At 38.7% G+C, this 18,035-nt stretch overlaps 1 protein-coding gene across 10 annotated transcripts in view; it reads right to left on the minus strand.

Moving 5' to 3' along the window:
- The window catches only part of camta1a (calmodulin binding transcription activator 1a), a 740,802-nt gene that overhangs the window by 95,896 nt on the left and 626,871 nt on the right, over positions 1-18,035 (minus strand). Inside the window, exon 1 of one of the 10 annotated variants that reach the window (XM_061984682.1) lies at positions 17,402-18,012. The exons of the other annotated variants lie outside the window; for them this stretch is intronic. Within the exon in view, the coding sequence (XP_061840666.1) occupies positions 17,402-17,411 (10 nt within the window). The 5' untranslated portion in view covers positions 17,412-18,012. Of the gene's footprint in view, positions 1-17,401; positions 18,013-18,035 lie in introns of those variants that run through there. 10 annotated transcript variants of the gene reach the window in all.

Here is an 18,035-nt window from a genome sequence, read left to right on the forward strand (position 1 = left end):
CGTGTCTTCTCATCTCCCAGTCTGCTGTGATGAAGTGAGCGCTTATAGTTCCGCTGGACGTCCAGCCGTCTGTCATGAGCAGTTCATCCACACATTTTTTCTTCTCCTGCTCATAAAGATCTGGCACAATCTTATTGCTGAAGTGGGTGCGCGACGGGATGTCGTAACGTGGTTGAAGCACGTTCAGCATGTGTTTAAAACCCTCGTTTTGCACAACCGAGTCTGCACCTATAAACACACCGATTCAATGGCGCTGGGCGTTCAAGCTCCTCCGTTACTCCGCTCGCCATGACCACGCTGTGTGTGGACTGAACGTGCCAACAACTTTTTTTTTTTCACTTGTGTGCCTCCCCACACCCACACGCACACACACATAGACCGCGCCTCTTTTCTTCTCTCCGGCTTGTGACAGAGGAAGATTCAGAAGAACGTTCGACACCGCAGCGCTTCTGTTTCTAGCCGATACTACATCAAAAGTAACGTAAAATAACGCAATAACGCATCATGTAGTAACGGTAACTAAATTACTGAATAAAAAAAAATAAAGCGTTAGATTACTAGTTACCGCCGAAACTAACGGCGTTACTTTGTAACGCGTTAGTCCCAACACTGATAATGAATAAAGCAAAACATGTTCTAGACAAAAAAATCACTTCATATTCTCTACTGCTCACTAGTGTTACCATATCTGAGTTATTGTGCAGAAATATGGGGAAATAATTACAAAAGTACACTTCATTCATTAACGGTGTTACAAAAAAGATCAGTTAGAATAATACATAATGTTGGATATAGAGAACACACAAATCCTTTATTTATTGAATCAAAGATTCTGAAATTCTACGACATAGTGAATTTGCAAACAGCTAAAATTATACACAAAGCAAACTATAACCTGCTACCCAAGAATATACAACAATTCTTCTCAAAAAAAGAGGAGAAATATAATCTTAGGGAGAAATGTAATTTAAAACATTTGTATGCACGTACAACACTTAAGACCTTCAGTATATCAGTATGTGGAATTAAATTATGGAATGGATTAAGCAAAGCAATCAAACAATGTACTAATATGATCAACTTCAAGAAACTCTTCAAACTTAAAGTGTTTACAAAGTACAAAGAAGAAGAACCATGATAAACATTCTGAATTTATTTAACTCATCCATTCTTTCATTCTTTCACTCACAAAATAATCTTACTTATTTCAACATATGAAATGTAACTTACTTCACCAATTATTATTTATTTACTTATTTTATTGTGATTACTTATGGAGTATATTGTGAATAAATTGAGAACAGGAAGTGAACAAAAGTTTTAGCAACTGTTATGTAAAAGAAAAGGGGTAGGATTAAATAAGCTCTGCTTCTTCCTACTCCTTTTCGAACATGTTGAAAAGAGAAACTGGAGATTGTGATGTATCATGTTGTATACTTGCATGTTCGAAATAAACTCAAACTCAAACTCAAACTCAAACTCCTGCTCCGGCCCGGATGAACCAAATGATAATATAAATACATTTAATAAAGTCAAATACAAACAAGGCAACAAGAGAAGTATCCTACACTTCTCTTTTGTAAAGTAAATCTGAACAGCCGATATGGGCATCTACATCAACTATATGATTTGCCTGAGAAGCTGGACAGGACAAAAAAAAAGAAAAAGAAAAAAAAAAGGGTAGGTTAGGGTAATTTACTAGTTCCTAAAGGTAAACTTGTTTTGCAGCCACCGATTGGGGACATCCATTAAATATACAGTAAAAAGTTAAATCTGAGACACAAAATATAAAAGCCTCTCATATAACTTGTACGTTAATGTCTGTGTAAATAGTTGTTTGCCTATACTGTATGTGTCCTGTGATTGGCTGGAGGTGACCTGTCCAGAGTGTACCCTCTACCCAGCTGAAGTTAGCTGGGATAGACTCCAGCTCAGTGGTCACCGTAATTAGAAAATGAATACATGAATATTAAATGGTCAGGGAAATGGAAATTGGGTAGCCAAATACAACATGAAAACAAAATAACTTAAGAGGGTTGACTATTATAACTCAACATTTTTGCAGCAGTACAGGCTGTTCACCAACAGATGGCAGTGGAGTTCATGTCTTATGCTCCACTCAATTTACTGTTGCAGGTACAAACATGATTCTTTTACTCCTATGATTCTTTTTTACTATACCAACAAATGTTGAATTATGTTTTACAGTAGGTGTTGAGTGACTTCCAGGTCTTGCATAATGTAAACAGTACAAATGAGTTGAGTGCATGCTCGGTTGTAAGGACAGCGTTTCCGTGACAAAGCCAGCAGGGTTTAGGACAGCGGAGCATCTGCTATGCTGATCTGACTTGGACAGGATGACAGGGGAGAGCTGGATACAACTGCTTATGTCCACCATAAGCAGTTGCTGAAAAGAAAGAAAATCTTTCTTTTCAGTGTCTCCCCTACCCTAATCTTTCATGCGAGACTTGGCACGTTCCTCTTCGTGTGGCCGGGCGCCACTCCTGGAGGCCGTGAGTTGTTGACATGCAGTTACCATCATGGATGTCTGCCTGTTTTTCTGACCGAAGGCTAGGCGCTTAAATACAAATAACAAGGCAGTAGCCACAGAAATAACTGAGGCACCAAACACAAGCAAGTCACATCACCATCCTAACGGTTCTTTGTTAAATGTAACATCACATCACCATGTCGACAAACACACTCATTTTAACTGGTTGCTAGCGTTCACTACAGCAGTGTTTTTCAACCTTTTTTGAGCCAAGGCTATTTTTGCGTTGAAAAAATCCGAAGACACACCACTAGCAGAAATCATTAAAAAACGAAACTCAGTTGACAGTAAAAATTGTCGCAATTGTTGGATATGACTTTAAACCAGGGGTCCCCAAACTACGGATCGCTGGCCGGATCCGGTCCGCCAGTGTTCAAAATCCGGCCCGCGGGAAGTGCCAAGTAAAAAAAAAAATGTTTTTAATTTATTTAAAAACATTTTATTTTTATTTTTTATTTTTTATCTGTCCTTTCTAATCCATTTTCTACCGCTTGTTACTCTCGGTGTCTCCTGGCCACTAAGGCAAATCATATTGTCTAAAAATGCATTTTCCCATCGATAACATGACATCATCGCGTTCAGTATACCGGTATTAGTATAGTACCGCAATACTAATAAATCAGTATCGGTACTATACCGCCTCTGAAAAGTACCGATCCACCCCCACACATGAGGACTTTGAATATGACCAATGTATGATCCTGTAACTACTTGGTATCGGATTGATACCCAAATTTGTGGTATCATCCAATACTAATGTAAAGTATCAAACAACAGAAGAATAAGTGATTATTACATTTTAACAGAAGTGTATATAGAACATGTTAAAAGAGAAAGTAAGCAGATATTAACAGTAAATGATCAAGTAGATTAATAATTAATTTTCGACCACTTGTCCTTAATAATGTTGACAAAATAATAGAATGGAAAATTACACAATATGTTACTGCATATGTCAGCAGACTAAATTAGGAGCCTTTGTTTGTTTACTTACTAATAAAAGACAAGTTGTCTTGTATGTTCACTATTTTATTTAAGGACAAACTTGCAATAAGAAACATATTTAATGTACCATAAGATTTTTAGTTCAAATAAAGCCAATAATGCAATTTTTTTGTGGTCCCCTTTATTTAGAAAAGTACTGAAAAGTATCTAAATCATTTTGGTACCGGTACCAAAATATTGGTATCGGGACAACACTAATATATGTATGTGTATATATATATATATATATATATATATATATATATATATATATATATATATATATATATATACACAGCCCGGCCCCCGGCCAACATTTTTTAACCCAATGCGGCCCCCGATTTAAAAAGTTTGGGGACCCCTGCTTTAAACCATAACCAACCATGCATCAATATAGGTCTTGTCTCAAAGTAGGTGTACTGTCACGACCTGTCACATCACGCCGTGACATATTTTGAGTTTTTTGCTGTTTTTCTGTGTGTAGTGTTTTAGTTCTTGTCTCGCGCTCCTATTTTGGTGTCTTTTTTCTCTTTTTTTGGTATTTTCCTGTAGCAGTTTCATGTCGTCCTTTGAGCGATATTTCCCGCATCTACTTTGTTTTAGCAATCAAGAATATTTCAGTTGTTTTTATCTTTCCTTGTGGGGACATTGTTGATTGTCATGTCATGTTCGGATGTACATTGTGGACGCCGTCTTTGCTCCACAGTAAGTCTTTGCTGTCGTCCAGCATTCTGTTTTTGTTTACTTTGTAGCAAGTTCAGTTTTAGTTTTGTTCTGCATAGCCGTCCCTAAGCTTCAATGCCTTTTCTTAGGGGCACTCGCCTTTTGTTTATTTTTGGTTTAAGCATTAGACACCTTTTTACCTGCACGCTGCCTGCCGCTGTTTCCGACATCTACAAAGCAATTAGCTACCGGCTGCCACCTACTGATATGGAAGAGTATTACACGGTTACTCTGCCGAGCTCTAGACAGCACCGACACTCAACAACAACACATAATTTGCAGACTATAATTACTGGTTTGCAAAAAATATTTTTAACCCAAATAGGTGAAATTACGTAATCTCCCATGGCACACCAGGCTGTATCTCACGGCACACTAGTGTGCCGCGACACAGTAGTTGAAAAACACTGCACTACGGGACGGCATTGTGCACCCAGCTCAGCACACTTTTCTTTGTTCTTCTCTGACCCCGTGTCTCTCGCCTGAAGACAGGCCTTCTGTCTGTCTGAGTATTTGTTAAAGCTGCTCATGCGCTATCTGTCAGCAGGCTGGGGGCATAGCTGCAGAGAGAGCTGCACGTTTATAGCATGAGACCAAAGGAGTGAATCAAGCTGGCTGCCTTGTCTATGGAACTGTAGCGTGACTGAGTAATGATGCCAATATTTTTGGCCTCTCCTCACTCTCTTGCTTCTTCCCTTTCTCATCAAACACCAGAGGGTGTGAGTGAGGGCAAGGTCAGACAAGGCCACAGTTTCACAGTGTCAGTCTTGTCTCGACTAGCCCCAAAAAGCTCAACAAATTCACAAAGTTCTGATTTTACCTTTCTTCGGTGTCTAATTAGGGGTGTAAACCTCAGTGGCCTAGTGGTTAGAGTGTCCGCCCTGAGATCGGTAGGTTGTGAGTTCAAACCCCGGCCGAGTCATACCTAAGACTATAAAAATGGGACCCATTACCTCCCTGCTTGGCACTCAGCATCAAGGGTTGGAATTGGGGGTTAAATCACCAAAATGATTCCCGGGCGCGGCCACCGCTGCTGCCCACTGCTCCCCTCACCTCCCAGGGGGTGATCAAGGGTGATGGGTCAAATGCAGAGAATAATCTCGCCACACCTAGTGTGTGTGTGACAATCATTGGTACTTTAACTTTAACTTTAAAAATGTAAATGTGCTGAAATATTTAGGGAAGGGAAGATTAAGACAATTGATGAGGACAAGAATTGACACAGTTTTGGGGAAATGCTGTCGCTGTGCAACATCAAAGGGGCCCTATGATGATTTTCCTCTTTTCTGACTTATAAATGTTGTTACAATGTTACAAAACATACCAAATTGTGTCAAATCATAAGGTTCATGTATTGCACGCAGTTTTGGAGTCTTTTTTAAACAGTGGGTCATTTGTGACATCACAGATTGACGGATGTTCTATACTCACTTAGTCATTCCTTGTACATGCTCCATGCCAGGCCCCTCCTTTCTGCTCCGTACTCTTGTGTTAATGCTTGGAGCCTCCAGTGTTACACCTTCTTGTTTCATGCTCTCCCGCTCTCATGTCAATGAAATAAATATTTCCCCGTTGATTTGTCCGTGCAAGACTGTTTGTTTTGTCAACATGGACTAGGTAATACAAATTGGTTTAGCCGCGTAACTTTGACGAAGAAGATGGCGCCTTTGCGACATTACAACTTGATTTGTGAAAACACAAGAAAAGGTCGAATTAAGTGACGAGTGACTCAAAGCACGTGACACTGATAACCCATAATACATTCACTCCACATTCACACTTGGAAGGTGGTAAGCTATATTTGTGGCCCAGCTGCATTGGGGTTGACTGACGGAAACGTGGCTGCCAATTTTGCACAGGACACAACAGCAGTGACTAGGACGGCGGAAGATATATTCGTACCAGGAACCCTACTTTCTGGACGACCGCCCTATAGTCTGAGCCTAGCCGCCCCATCTACCGTATTTTTTGGAACATAGACGCTACGGTTTATGAGGCACACTGCCGATGATCAGGACTATTTTCATACAAAAAGTGCACCGCATTAAAAGGCAAATTAAAGGGGTCATATTATGATATATATATATATATATATATATATATACATACATATATATATATATATATTTTTTTTTTAATAAAAACACTTCCTTGTTGTCCACATAACATTTAATGGTGGTTCTTTGCATAGATTATGTTTTATAGACCATCTTAAAGCTGCTTTCTGACCATCTCTTCAGGACGCGCCGTTTTGTGGGCGGTGTTATTTACATGGTTCCACTTCGACAGCGTCTTCTTCTATAGAGAGTCTATACTAACAGATATGAGTTAGAAAGAACTATACACTACTTTATATTAGAAATGGCAACAGCGGGGGATGAATGATCCACAACAAGGGGATAGAGAAAAAGAAGGAGGTTATTGACTACGGTGTTGGGGCGAACTACAGTGGCGTTGGCGCGCAAATTTTCGGGACTTATGCAGATCCCAAATACACATCAGCATGTACCAATAGGTAAGAAAAAATGGTTTTGCATTATATTGTGAAACAAAACGCCTAATATTACGCCTAATAGGTGCCATTTTGGGGTCCTTACACACACACAATAATAATACACATACCGTATATTACCAAATAAACGCCCTTGGGCAAATAACCGCCCATGTCCTAATAGCCGCCCGGGGTCTGACCCCATTTTGTGAATGAACCGCCTCTTCCTAATAACCGCCTATGTCCAAATAGCCGCCCATGGGCTGTTATTTGCATAATTTAGATTAAAATGCTACTGGTGCTGCGTTTGCTGCAGTATTATTGTTTTGATGGTTTTATAGAGTACTTGGTACCATAATTTTATTTTTCCTCGTAGGCTGCTTTATTTAAAAAGTTTATTTATTTTTAGTATTGGTATTCTATTTGGCAATTGTTGCACTACTGCCATGTTGAGGCCTTGTTGATCTCTTGTCTTTTGATAGCCTACCTCATGTTGAGCTCTGGCTTTTTTGTTTGTATGTTTACAATAGCTTTTACATTTAAAGTTTTTTGTACGAAAAAAAATACTGGACAGTAACCATTGTAACCAAATAATGGCCTGGTGCAGGCTGGTGCAAAAATAAATAAAAGCCTTGTGCAAATAACAGCCTGCTTCTTTTAAACGCCTGTCTCCAAAATTGATTTTGTGAAATAAACGCCCGGGCTACTATTTGGTAATATACGGTATGTTGAAGCACAGTATGCCTGACTATAACAGTAGTCCTAATGTTCTGCGTTCCACCAAGCAGTGCGGCTCCATAGCTTACTAAAGTCGTGCTAAAACTTTTTGAGAGATTTTTGAGCACCATGTGGTAATGTTCTCTAATCTCAATGAAACATCAAAGTTTTGGGCTTGCTTGCTTTTTTTTTAATTAAACAGGCGTCACGTGTATCTCTTATGTGTGACTGCCATCTACTGGTCACACTTATCATTACACCATGTACCAATAGAAAACTGCTTAGAGGTCGGCAAGCACAACCAGAAATAATCCGTACATTAGGCGCACCGGGTTATTAGGCGCACTGTCCATTGTTGAGTAAATGAAAGGATTTTAAGAGCATCTTATAGCCTGAAAAATACTGTAATTGTGGCATGTGCATAATATCACTAATGTGCAACATTCAGTGACATACAGTAAATGCTGGCTTTTTTATGCGACCCGGTACTGCAGGTGTATCAAATATTGTACCGGATAATTTATATATTGTTTGTGAAGTTTATTTTTGACTGTGTCGGAAAAAAAGTAGCGGCAATTTTCCTCTTCAAGATTTATATTCAATAGTGTTAAGTTTTCAAAAGTTACATTTTGATACTTTCGGAGAGGGTAGAGGCTTTAATTTGCAATCTGAAGACACTAAAAATGTGTTATAAATGTGACTCTGACGAAGTAAGGATTCCTGTGTTAAAGAAACTTTTATTGTGAGATTTACACACATTATATGCAACTTAGAGTAAAAGTAAATGCACTGAATAACACTAAGTTGCTCAATACTGCTGGGTATTATAGATAATCCTGATAGAAGAAGGGAAATCTGGTCTGCTGGTTTAATAGCAGAACCTCTGTGGAATCAGATATGTTCTGTGAGATAATCACACGTTCTACGATCCCGTGAGAGAAAAACTAACATCTGCTGATTGAAAATATAGGCAGGTTTGTTAAAACTGCACAGTAAGTGAATATATGTGAACGTTTCGCTGCCACAAGAGTACATCAGTACAATCTAAAATGAGACCTGTATCAAAAATTAAGCACTGACAAAAATAATTATGGTAATCAATTTTTCTGTCAGAAACGTATTTGTTTACAGATGTATTCTAATCGTGGTGCACAATTGACAGGGCCTCCCCTTCGTCTACGCAGGTCAAGCAAGCTGTGCGTGTGATACGCACCCATCCACTTTACGTGAAGAAGCGCATGCATGTAAAATGTCAATTAATTAATGACAGGGCGCTGTATATGAAATTTCAACACAAATGTATTCCTAGCTCCTTCCTGCTCTGTTACTAATTAGAATATAATAGCAAATGATCCTGTTGGCCCCGGTGGTGCGCAGCGTTAAAGCTGGGCTGGTAAACATTGTTAATGGGATCCATTTCCGACTGGCGATGTGTAAGGAAGATATGCAAATTTATGTATTACTTATGTTGAATTTGTTTTTTTTGCACTGAATAAATACATTTTTGAACAATGTCTTCCCATAAATTCCTTCAAATTGAATTGAAGTTTGATTAAACACGTATACAAATATTTTTCAAATAAACAAACAAAAAGAGTGAAAACATTTTGTCATGGGCCCAATATAGCAAGTTGTTGTCTAGAATCCTCTATTGTATTACTACACTAAGAAGGTAAAATAATACAATAAAATATAGTCAGTATATTCCATACAGTGGAGTGCAATGTAACCACTGCGAACGATGACAAAAGCACACAAATCCATCAACATTTACCATAATCTGTAAAATGAAGGCGTAAATAACTATGATCTAATATTTCAGAGCAGTATACATGTTTACATATTTATATTATGACTACCATATTTTAAAGTTGATTTCAAATACAGAATTTATTTTGGATTTGTAGAAATAAAACGGAAAAAATGTGCGCTAAACATGATTTTCCTGTGGTAAATTTAAATAGGTGCTATCTGGATCAGATTATGTTAAACTGAGTTTTATATCTTATAGCCTCTGGACCAAATTGTAATGTACATTCGTTCAAATTTGGCGGATATATATTTAAGGTTATCCAACAGCTTTAACATTTGGACCAAATGTTAGAATGTCCGTTGGAGTGTGCATGTTTGTGTCAGTTTTCTTGGGCTCCCCTCCCACATTTGAACGTATACATGTTAAGTTAGGTTGGAGACTCTAAATTGTGAATGTGAATGGTTTATATGGGTCGATACCGATAAAATAATATGCTAATTCAACCTAAAGACAATGTTGGTTACACTTTTTTATATTAACATTGTATTATTTTATTTTGTGTTGAATAAAAAAAAAAGAGGCAGGTAAATTTACTGTTAAAATGTTGTTTACTGTACTTTTATTGAACATTTCTTGAATATGGCAGCACGGTGATACAGGGGTCAGTGCTGGTGCCTCACAATAAGAAGGTCCTGGGTTCTTTCTGTGTGGAGTTTGTGAAGTGAAGTGAAGTGAATTATATTTATATAGCGCTTTTCTCTAGTGACTCAAAGCACTTTACATAGTGAAACCCAATATCTAAATTACATTTAAACCAGTGTGGGTGGCACTGGGAGCAGGTGTGTAAAGTGTCTTGCCCAAGGACACAACGGCAGTGACTAGGATGGCGGAAGCGGGAATCGAACCTGGAACCCTCAAGTTGCTGGCACGGCCGCTCTACCAACCGAGCTGTACCGCCCCTTTTTTTGTGTGCAAGTTCTCCCCGTGAATGCGTGAGTTCCGTCCGGGTACTCCGGCTTCTTCCCACCTCCAAAGACATGCGCCTGGGGATAGGTTGATTGGCAAGACTAAATTGGCCCTAGTGTGTGAATGTGAGTGTGAATGTTGTCTGTCTATTTGTGTTGGCCCTGCGATGAGGTGGTGACTTGTCCAGGGTGTAACCTGCCTTCCGCCCGAATGCAGCTGGGGTAGGCTCCAGCCACTCCCGCAACCCCGAGAGGGACAAGCGGTAGACAATGGATGGATGGATGGTTTATATGGGCCTTGAGATTGTGCCAATGTCAGCTGAGGATAGACCGCAGCTCATTTGCAGTATAGAATATAAATACATTAATCAACAATATTAAAATGTATTAAAATGTGCATGATTTCCATCTCCATTATTGTCAAGAGCATGCACACAGACAAAAAAAAGCATACATGGAAATGTGACATACAGTATATTATGTATAATACAAGCTGTATTCTTATATTAACCATTTAATAATTTTATACAACTATGCTGCGTTCAATACAATTGGATTTTACAGGTGTCCTTGCTTGAAGGGTCTGGAGAGTACACCTAACATAACACAACATGACTTGATCAAGGTCCTCATTTTTGCTTTAATTAGGCGACGCTATCCAAATGTACCACAAGATGGCAATGTTGCTCCATTACGCAGCTTACGTCAGCACTAGTCCTCTATTAATGTAACAAGGACGCTAGAAAGAAAAGAAAAGATAAAAGGCAAAGACAGAGAGGTTTTTTTTTTTTTTTTTTTTTTTACATTTTATGGATCCCCTCGTACAGCCTAGCAGCAAGAAGGCGTCACCCTCTTTGTCCCAACAACTCCCAAAGTTAATGACTTAAAGCATTACTGCAAATGGTGCTTGCTTCTTACATTAAGTCACAGATGTAATGAACACTGTAGGCCATTGTTGCTCGGCGGCTGTCCCGAAGTAAGGCTTTATGTCCTGAAAGTGACATGAAGCTGAGCAGTGAGGAGGATAATGATGTAGACAAAACCTACGTGATGATGCCTGTCAGTGAGTGTCTTTAAGACTGCTGACAAGCGGCTCTTTACCTTGCCCAGGCACACATAATTGGCCGTTGGAAGTCATCGCCCTGCAATCCCCTGTTCGACTCCCCCAAATCACAGACGAGTTGTTATGAGTACGTTAACAGCTCCCCGAAAGATTTCCGAGCTTCGCAAAAGTCCCAATTTGATTGTTACCATCATCTGACAAACCCTGACCTTTTTCCACAACATCACCTCAGTCTTCAGGCATGCCCAGAGACTTGTAAAACACACATCTCGCATCTAACAGAGCATTTGTAAAGCTGATAACAACACGGAGAGGGTGTGTGTTAGGGATATTTCCTGGTGAGTCACACATTCCTAACCTGACTCTTGCCAGATCCTTGTAGTTCGCTGTGCTCCACACAAGGATCTGGGACTTCTCAATAGGAGATGTATTTCAGAAGGCAGGGCCTTGTAAAAAAAATCATTGTATGTGATTGGATAAACCACTTGAATGACGTGCTACTTCAACCACTCGCATCGAAATCAACCAGTGACGCTGATGAGAGCGACGCTGGGAAATCCAAAACAGAACAGCTGACATATTGGATGACGACAGAGCGAAAAGTTAGAGAACTTTTACTGAAAAAACGCAGCAATTTCTGTAGACGATCGATGTCATTTGTGCAAAGAAAATATGCGAATAAAAGGCTTAATTGGGAACAGCAAAACAATATTTCCCAAAGTCGCCAACAAAGAAAAGCATAGACGAACGTCTAACAGAGCTTGGTTTGAAATTGATGAACGTTCGGGAGAGACCGTGTCGTATATGCTTAGTTGCAGAGGTGGGACCAAGTCATTGCTTTGCGAGTCACAAGTAAGTCTCAAGTCTTTGCCCTCAAGTCCGAGTCAAGTCCCGAGTCAAGACAGAGCAAGTCCGAGTCAAGTCCAAAGTCAAGACTGGAAAGTCTCAAGTCAAGTCCCAAGTCCTGCATTTTGAGTTTCGAGTCCTTTCAAGTCGTTTAACCACAGACTAATATATTTACACAGATTGTGTATGCTTTTAAAATGCTGTATTTATTTATTAAAACAAGTGCATTTGAAATTGCAGGGAAAAAGATAGTGCTGACATTGCACTTCAAAATAGCACTATTAACCAGTCATTTTAAACATGTAACTCATTCCTTTACAGAATAAACACATTTGAAAAAAACAAGTGCAACTGTACTTATTTGCACAAAAGTGTTAACATTGTATTTCAATGGCATATTGCATTGCAACTAGTTCCACAGCAGTTTATATCCTGTTCTTACCTTATCTCATTGATCTCATCTCATACTGTATGTGTGTTTATGTGTGCGTACACATGAAAAACACAACAAATATATGAACATAACAATGAACAGAGTTGTACTTTTTAGATGTCAGGACCCTATGCAATATGTACACATATTCTTAATATAGTATACATTTTAAATGACCTTTATTTGACTATGTTTGTCTTTTTGTAGGTGGCTAAAATACGCGGTGCTGCTGACCACCGTCTAACTTTACGTTACTGTGTGTGATACATTGACTAACGTAATGTTACTGTGTGTGATACATTGACTAACGTAATGTTACTGTGTGTGATACATTGACTAACGTTACGTTACTGTGTGTGATACATTGACTAACGTTACGTTACTGTGTGTGATACATTGTCTAACGTAACGTTATGTGTAGGTACCTCATGCAACCCTGCTTAAAAAAAAATCACTTGACAAAAAGTATGAATAAGGTAGCAAACTGCAGTGGACGCAACAGATTGCCGTGTTTGCAATGACGTTGTAACCATAGACATCTTATAAGTAGACGCAGGTTGCTGTGACGTGAGCAATTTGGCCGCCATCTTGAAGTGGTGATGAGGAGCCGGCGAGCAGCCTAAACTGACAGTTGACAGGTAGAAAACAAAGATGCCGGGCTGGTGTTCAGCGTTTTCCTGCTCAAATGAGCGGACTGTTGAAAATAGGAATCGGGGGATTACTTTTCACATGTAAGATTTAACATTAACGTTGTATCTTATGAAAATAATATTACCACAGAGTTGAGAAGGATCAAAGATCTTCAATATTTGTATGTGAAAATCACAAATAAATCTTCTGGGGGAGGATGACGCCCCTACAGGGGTTTGGTTTACAAACTTTCAGCCCCACCTAAAACAAAATTCACCAGCCGCCACTGATTATGATGCATTCTCATTTTAGGCAAAGTATAAGACAATACTTTCTTAACAGTATAATTGTAACCAGGAATAAGTCTTCAAGTAACAATATTCAAATACTAACATTGTTGGGTAAAACAGAATTTGGTTTTATTCTGAATCCAGTGAAACAGATTGGTGGTTTTAGCTGATATGAAGACTTTCAGGTGTTTATATGTGTTTATGTTTAAGTATTTGGCAGACGCTTTTATCCAAAGCGACTTACATAAAATAATACATATAAAACAATCACTGCAAATATTATCATTTAAGGGAAGAATGTAATAGAAAATATCAATACAAAGTGTCAAGACAGAATAAACTCTCTGCTGCTGCAGCAACAGAGATACAGTCTATAGGTCCCTAAGATATATAGATATCTAATGTATTCATACATTGTTTATGTAGGATATACGCATGCATATATAACCTAATCATATTGTTTCTTCAACTTAAAAATAGTTTACCGTTTTTTCCCCTTCTCTAGGATTATATTCCCAGTTTTGATCTCGGACGTCTGGTCACTTATAGCATATAAGAATATTATATTACTGTTAAGCAAACTATGAATACTAAAACACGCCAAAACATGTGTCTGTTATCATAGCTACACGTATGACAAAAAAGGGGGGTGAAAATCAGTGGTATTCAGTGCGGTAAAATGAATTAAATGCGCTGACAGTTCATTGTTCCTGCCAAATGAATTGCACTGAGTGGAGCGGATCACCACTCCAAGATGGCGGCCCCGCGCCTCGTCTGCGCCAGTAGGCAGTAGCGCTCCATGCTGCGTCTATTTATAAGATGTCTATGGTTATAACGTTAGCAGTGAGTTTGCAGCCTCACTGATTTAACTACACAGCAAATACAAGTCATGTAATTTAGCCAATAAACGTTATCTTACATTCAAAACTTACCCTTCTTTGTGCAACTTCAAATGTTGAACGTTGTTGCGTCTCCGTCTGTAATATTCGAACTGCGTGATTTCCATACGGCAATTCGTTTTTTGTTGACCAAGTCGTAGTTTTTATACCCGAACGAAACCAACTTTGGCATAATTGTTGCGTTGTTTGACAACTTGTTCGGTGGTTGTACTGCAATTTGATTGGATGAATGCTGCGTGATGAAAACAACGTAGATCTAATTTGATTGGCTGTTGTACTGACAGCACACCAGCTGACAGGAACAACACGCTGAGAGACACAGACGAAGAAAATGAAAAATACGGAGCGCTCCCAAATAACTTTTTAAGCGTTGGATTTTGGGGAAAGTAGCAAGTCATGTCAAGTCATGTCAAGTCAAAAGGCTCAAGTCTAAGTGAAGTCACAAGTCATTGATGTTAAAGTCTAAGTCGAGTTGCAAGTCTCTTTACATTTTGTCAAGTCGGGTCTAAAGTCATCAAATTCATGACTCGAGTCTGACTCGAGTCCAAGTCATGTGACTCGAGTCCACACCTCTGCTTAGTTGCAATAGCAGAATCAATGTCACTCCTCGCTGCGTGTTGCCATCGTTGTTTGAATCAAACAGTCGCTTTGGCACTACGTCACATCTATGAAATCCCGCCCGGCGATCCTGATTGGTTCATTATTTTTTGCTATCTTGAAGGAGTTTGCATTGCCCTCAATCCCAGATCCTTGTGTGGAGCTCAGCCAACTACAAGGATCTGGCGAGACTCAGTTTAACACATTCCTGCTCCCATATGCTAACGTGAATCAATAACCGACGGGCTGTCATCCTCTTGCCCTGACGTCCTCCTCGGGTCAGTAAGGAACACACTTTAGGCTTGGTCTGAGTGGAGCCAGGGGTATGGGAAGAGCCGACCTTTGACCTGCAACTTGCAAATGGCTGCAGGAAGTAGGGACAGTCAGATGATCTTTGACTGAGGTGCTGAGGGCATTTAGTGTAGCAGCGATCAGCTAATAAGAGCTGACATTGGATCCTGAGACTAAATAAGTCTAAGGCAACATTGAGGGTAGATGACTCCACGCGAGTGTTGTCCTGATACCAATATTTTGGTACCGGTACCTGTACCAAAATTATTTCGATACTTTTCGGTACTTTTCTAGTTTAAGTGGACCACAAAAAAATTGCATTATTGGCTTTATTTTAACAAAAAATCTTACGGTACTTTAAACATATGTTTCTTATGGAAAGTTTGTGCTTAAATAAAATAGTGAACATACTAGTCAAACTTGTCTTTTAGTAGTAAGTAAACAAACAAAGGCTCCTAATTTAGTCTGCTGACATATGCAGTAACATTTTGTGTCATTTTCCATTCTATTATTTTGTCAAAATTATTAAGGACAAGTGGTAGAAAATTAATTATTAATCTACTTGTTCATTTACTGTTAATATCTGCTTACTTTCTCTTTTAACATGTTCTATATACACTTCTGTTAAAATGTAATAATCACTTATCATTAGAGATGTCCGATGATATCGGCCTGCCGATATTATCGGCCGATAAATGCTTTAAAATGTAATATCGGAAATTATCGGTATCGTTTTTTATTATCGGTATCGTTTTTTTTTTTTTTTTTTTTTTTTTTTATTAAATCAACATAAAAAAACACAGGATACACTTACAATTAGTACACCAACCCAAAAAACCTCCCTCCCCCATTTACACTCATTCACACAAAAGGATTGTTTCTTTCTGTTATTAATATTCTGGTTCCTACATTACATATCAATATATATCAATACAGTCTGCAAGGGATACAGTCCGTAAGCACACATGATTGTGCGTGCTGCTGGTCCACTAATAGTACTAACCATTAACAGTTAATTTTACTCATTTTCATTAATTACTAGTTTCTATGTAACTGTTTTCATATTGTTTTACTTTCTTTTTTATTCAAGAAAATGTTTTTTATTTATTTATCTTATTTTATTTTATTAATTTAAAAAAAAGGACCTTATCTTCACCATACCTGGTTGTCAAAATTAGGCATAATAATGTGCTAATTCCAAGACTGTATATATAGCGGTATCGGTTGATATCGGTATCGGTAATTAAGAGTTGGACAATATCGGAATATCGGCAAAAAGCCATTATCGGACATCCCTACTTATCATTCTGTTGTTTGATACTTTACATTAGTTTTGGATGATACCACCAATTTGGGTATCAATCCGATACCATGTAGTTACAGGATCATACATTGGATATATTGAAAGTCCACATGTGTTCAGGGACATATTTCCTGAGTTTATAAACATAATATACATTTTTTTTAAACGAAAGAAGATATTGTGATGCCAAAAAATATCGACGTAATCATGGTAGTATCGACTAGATACGCTACTCTACTTGGTATCATTACAGTGGATGTTAGGTGTAGATCCACCAATTGCGTTTGTTTACATTTTGATGCCGGTGAGCTACGATGCGTAGTGAAGCATGTTTAGCTATTCCTCGTCCTGCAGGGATGATACTTGTAAGAAACTTACTTTATTTGTCGCCATGGAGACCAGGATTAGTGATTTAGAAGTAGCTAAAACACTGCCGATGGCGGATGAACGTTAGCCGCTAGCTAGCTAGTCATGTCTTAAAGCACCTCTTCCTGAGTGCGTTAGTGTTAGTGTTTTAGTTTTTAAGCCAAAATGCGTCCGTTCTCCCTTTTCTGTCTACAGTGCCAAGGGTCGGCAACCCAAAATGTTGAAGGAGCCATATTGGACCACAAATACAAAAACAAATCTGTCTGGAGCCGCAAAAAATCCAAAGTCAAATTACATACAGATGGTGTGTCATGAGATATAAATTGAATTAAGAGGACATAAAGGAAACTAAATGACTTCAAATATACCTACAAATGAGGCATAATGATGCAATATGTACATATAGCTAGCCTAAATAACATGTTAGCATCGATTCATGCAGTGACCAAATATGTCTGATTAGCCCTTCACACAAGTCAATAACATCAACAAAACTCACCTTTGTGCATTCATGCACAGCGTTAAAAGTTTGGTGGACAAAATGAGACAGAAAAAGAAGTGGCATAAACACATCCTAGATGGTCGGAGAAAGTTATACATGTAAACAAACTAAGGTGAGTTCAAGGACCGCCAAAATTAGTAGGACAAAACGGCACTCGCCAAATATTTGAATCAGTGAAGCATGTTTAATATAAACAGTGTGATTTATAACAATTAGGAAGGTTTGTGTCATGTTTGTCCTCCTACAGAAGCCACATTAAAACAAAAAATATATTTTTTTCCCCTCATCTTTTTCCATTTTTCATACATTTTTGAAAAAGCTCCAGGGAGTCACTAGGGCGGCGCTAAATAGAGCCGCGGGTTGCCGACCCCAGGTCTACACACTGTGTCTGCTTGTAAGTACTCCGTGATTGTGTGCTACCGAACATGCTCGTCTGCTCATAAACCAGCAATGTCACGACATGACGGCGACGGGTGCACGGCCGGTACTATTCAGAGGCTGTATAGTACCGAATATGATTCATTAGTATCGCTGTACTATACTAATATACCGGTATACCATACAACCCTACTCCACACAAAAGCTATAAATAGAATATGGCAAAACAATTAGTAGTTCAGATAAACACTCA

Source organism: Nerophis lumbriciformis, linkage group LG01 (assembly GCF_033978685.3).
Source record: "Nerophis lumbriciformis linkage group LG01, RoL_Nlum_v2.1, whole genome shotgun sequence".
Taxonomy (NCBI): domain Eukaryota; kingdom Metazoa; phylum Chordata; class Actinopteri; order Syngnathiformes; family Syngnathidae; genus Nerophis; species Nerophis lumbriciformis.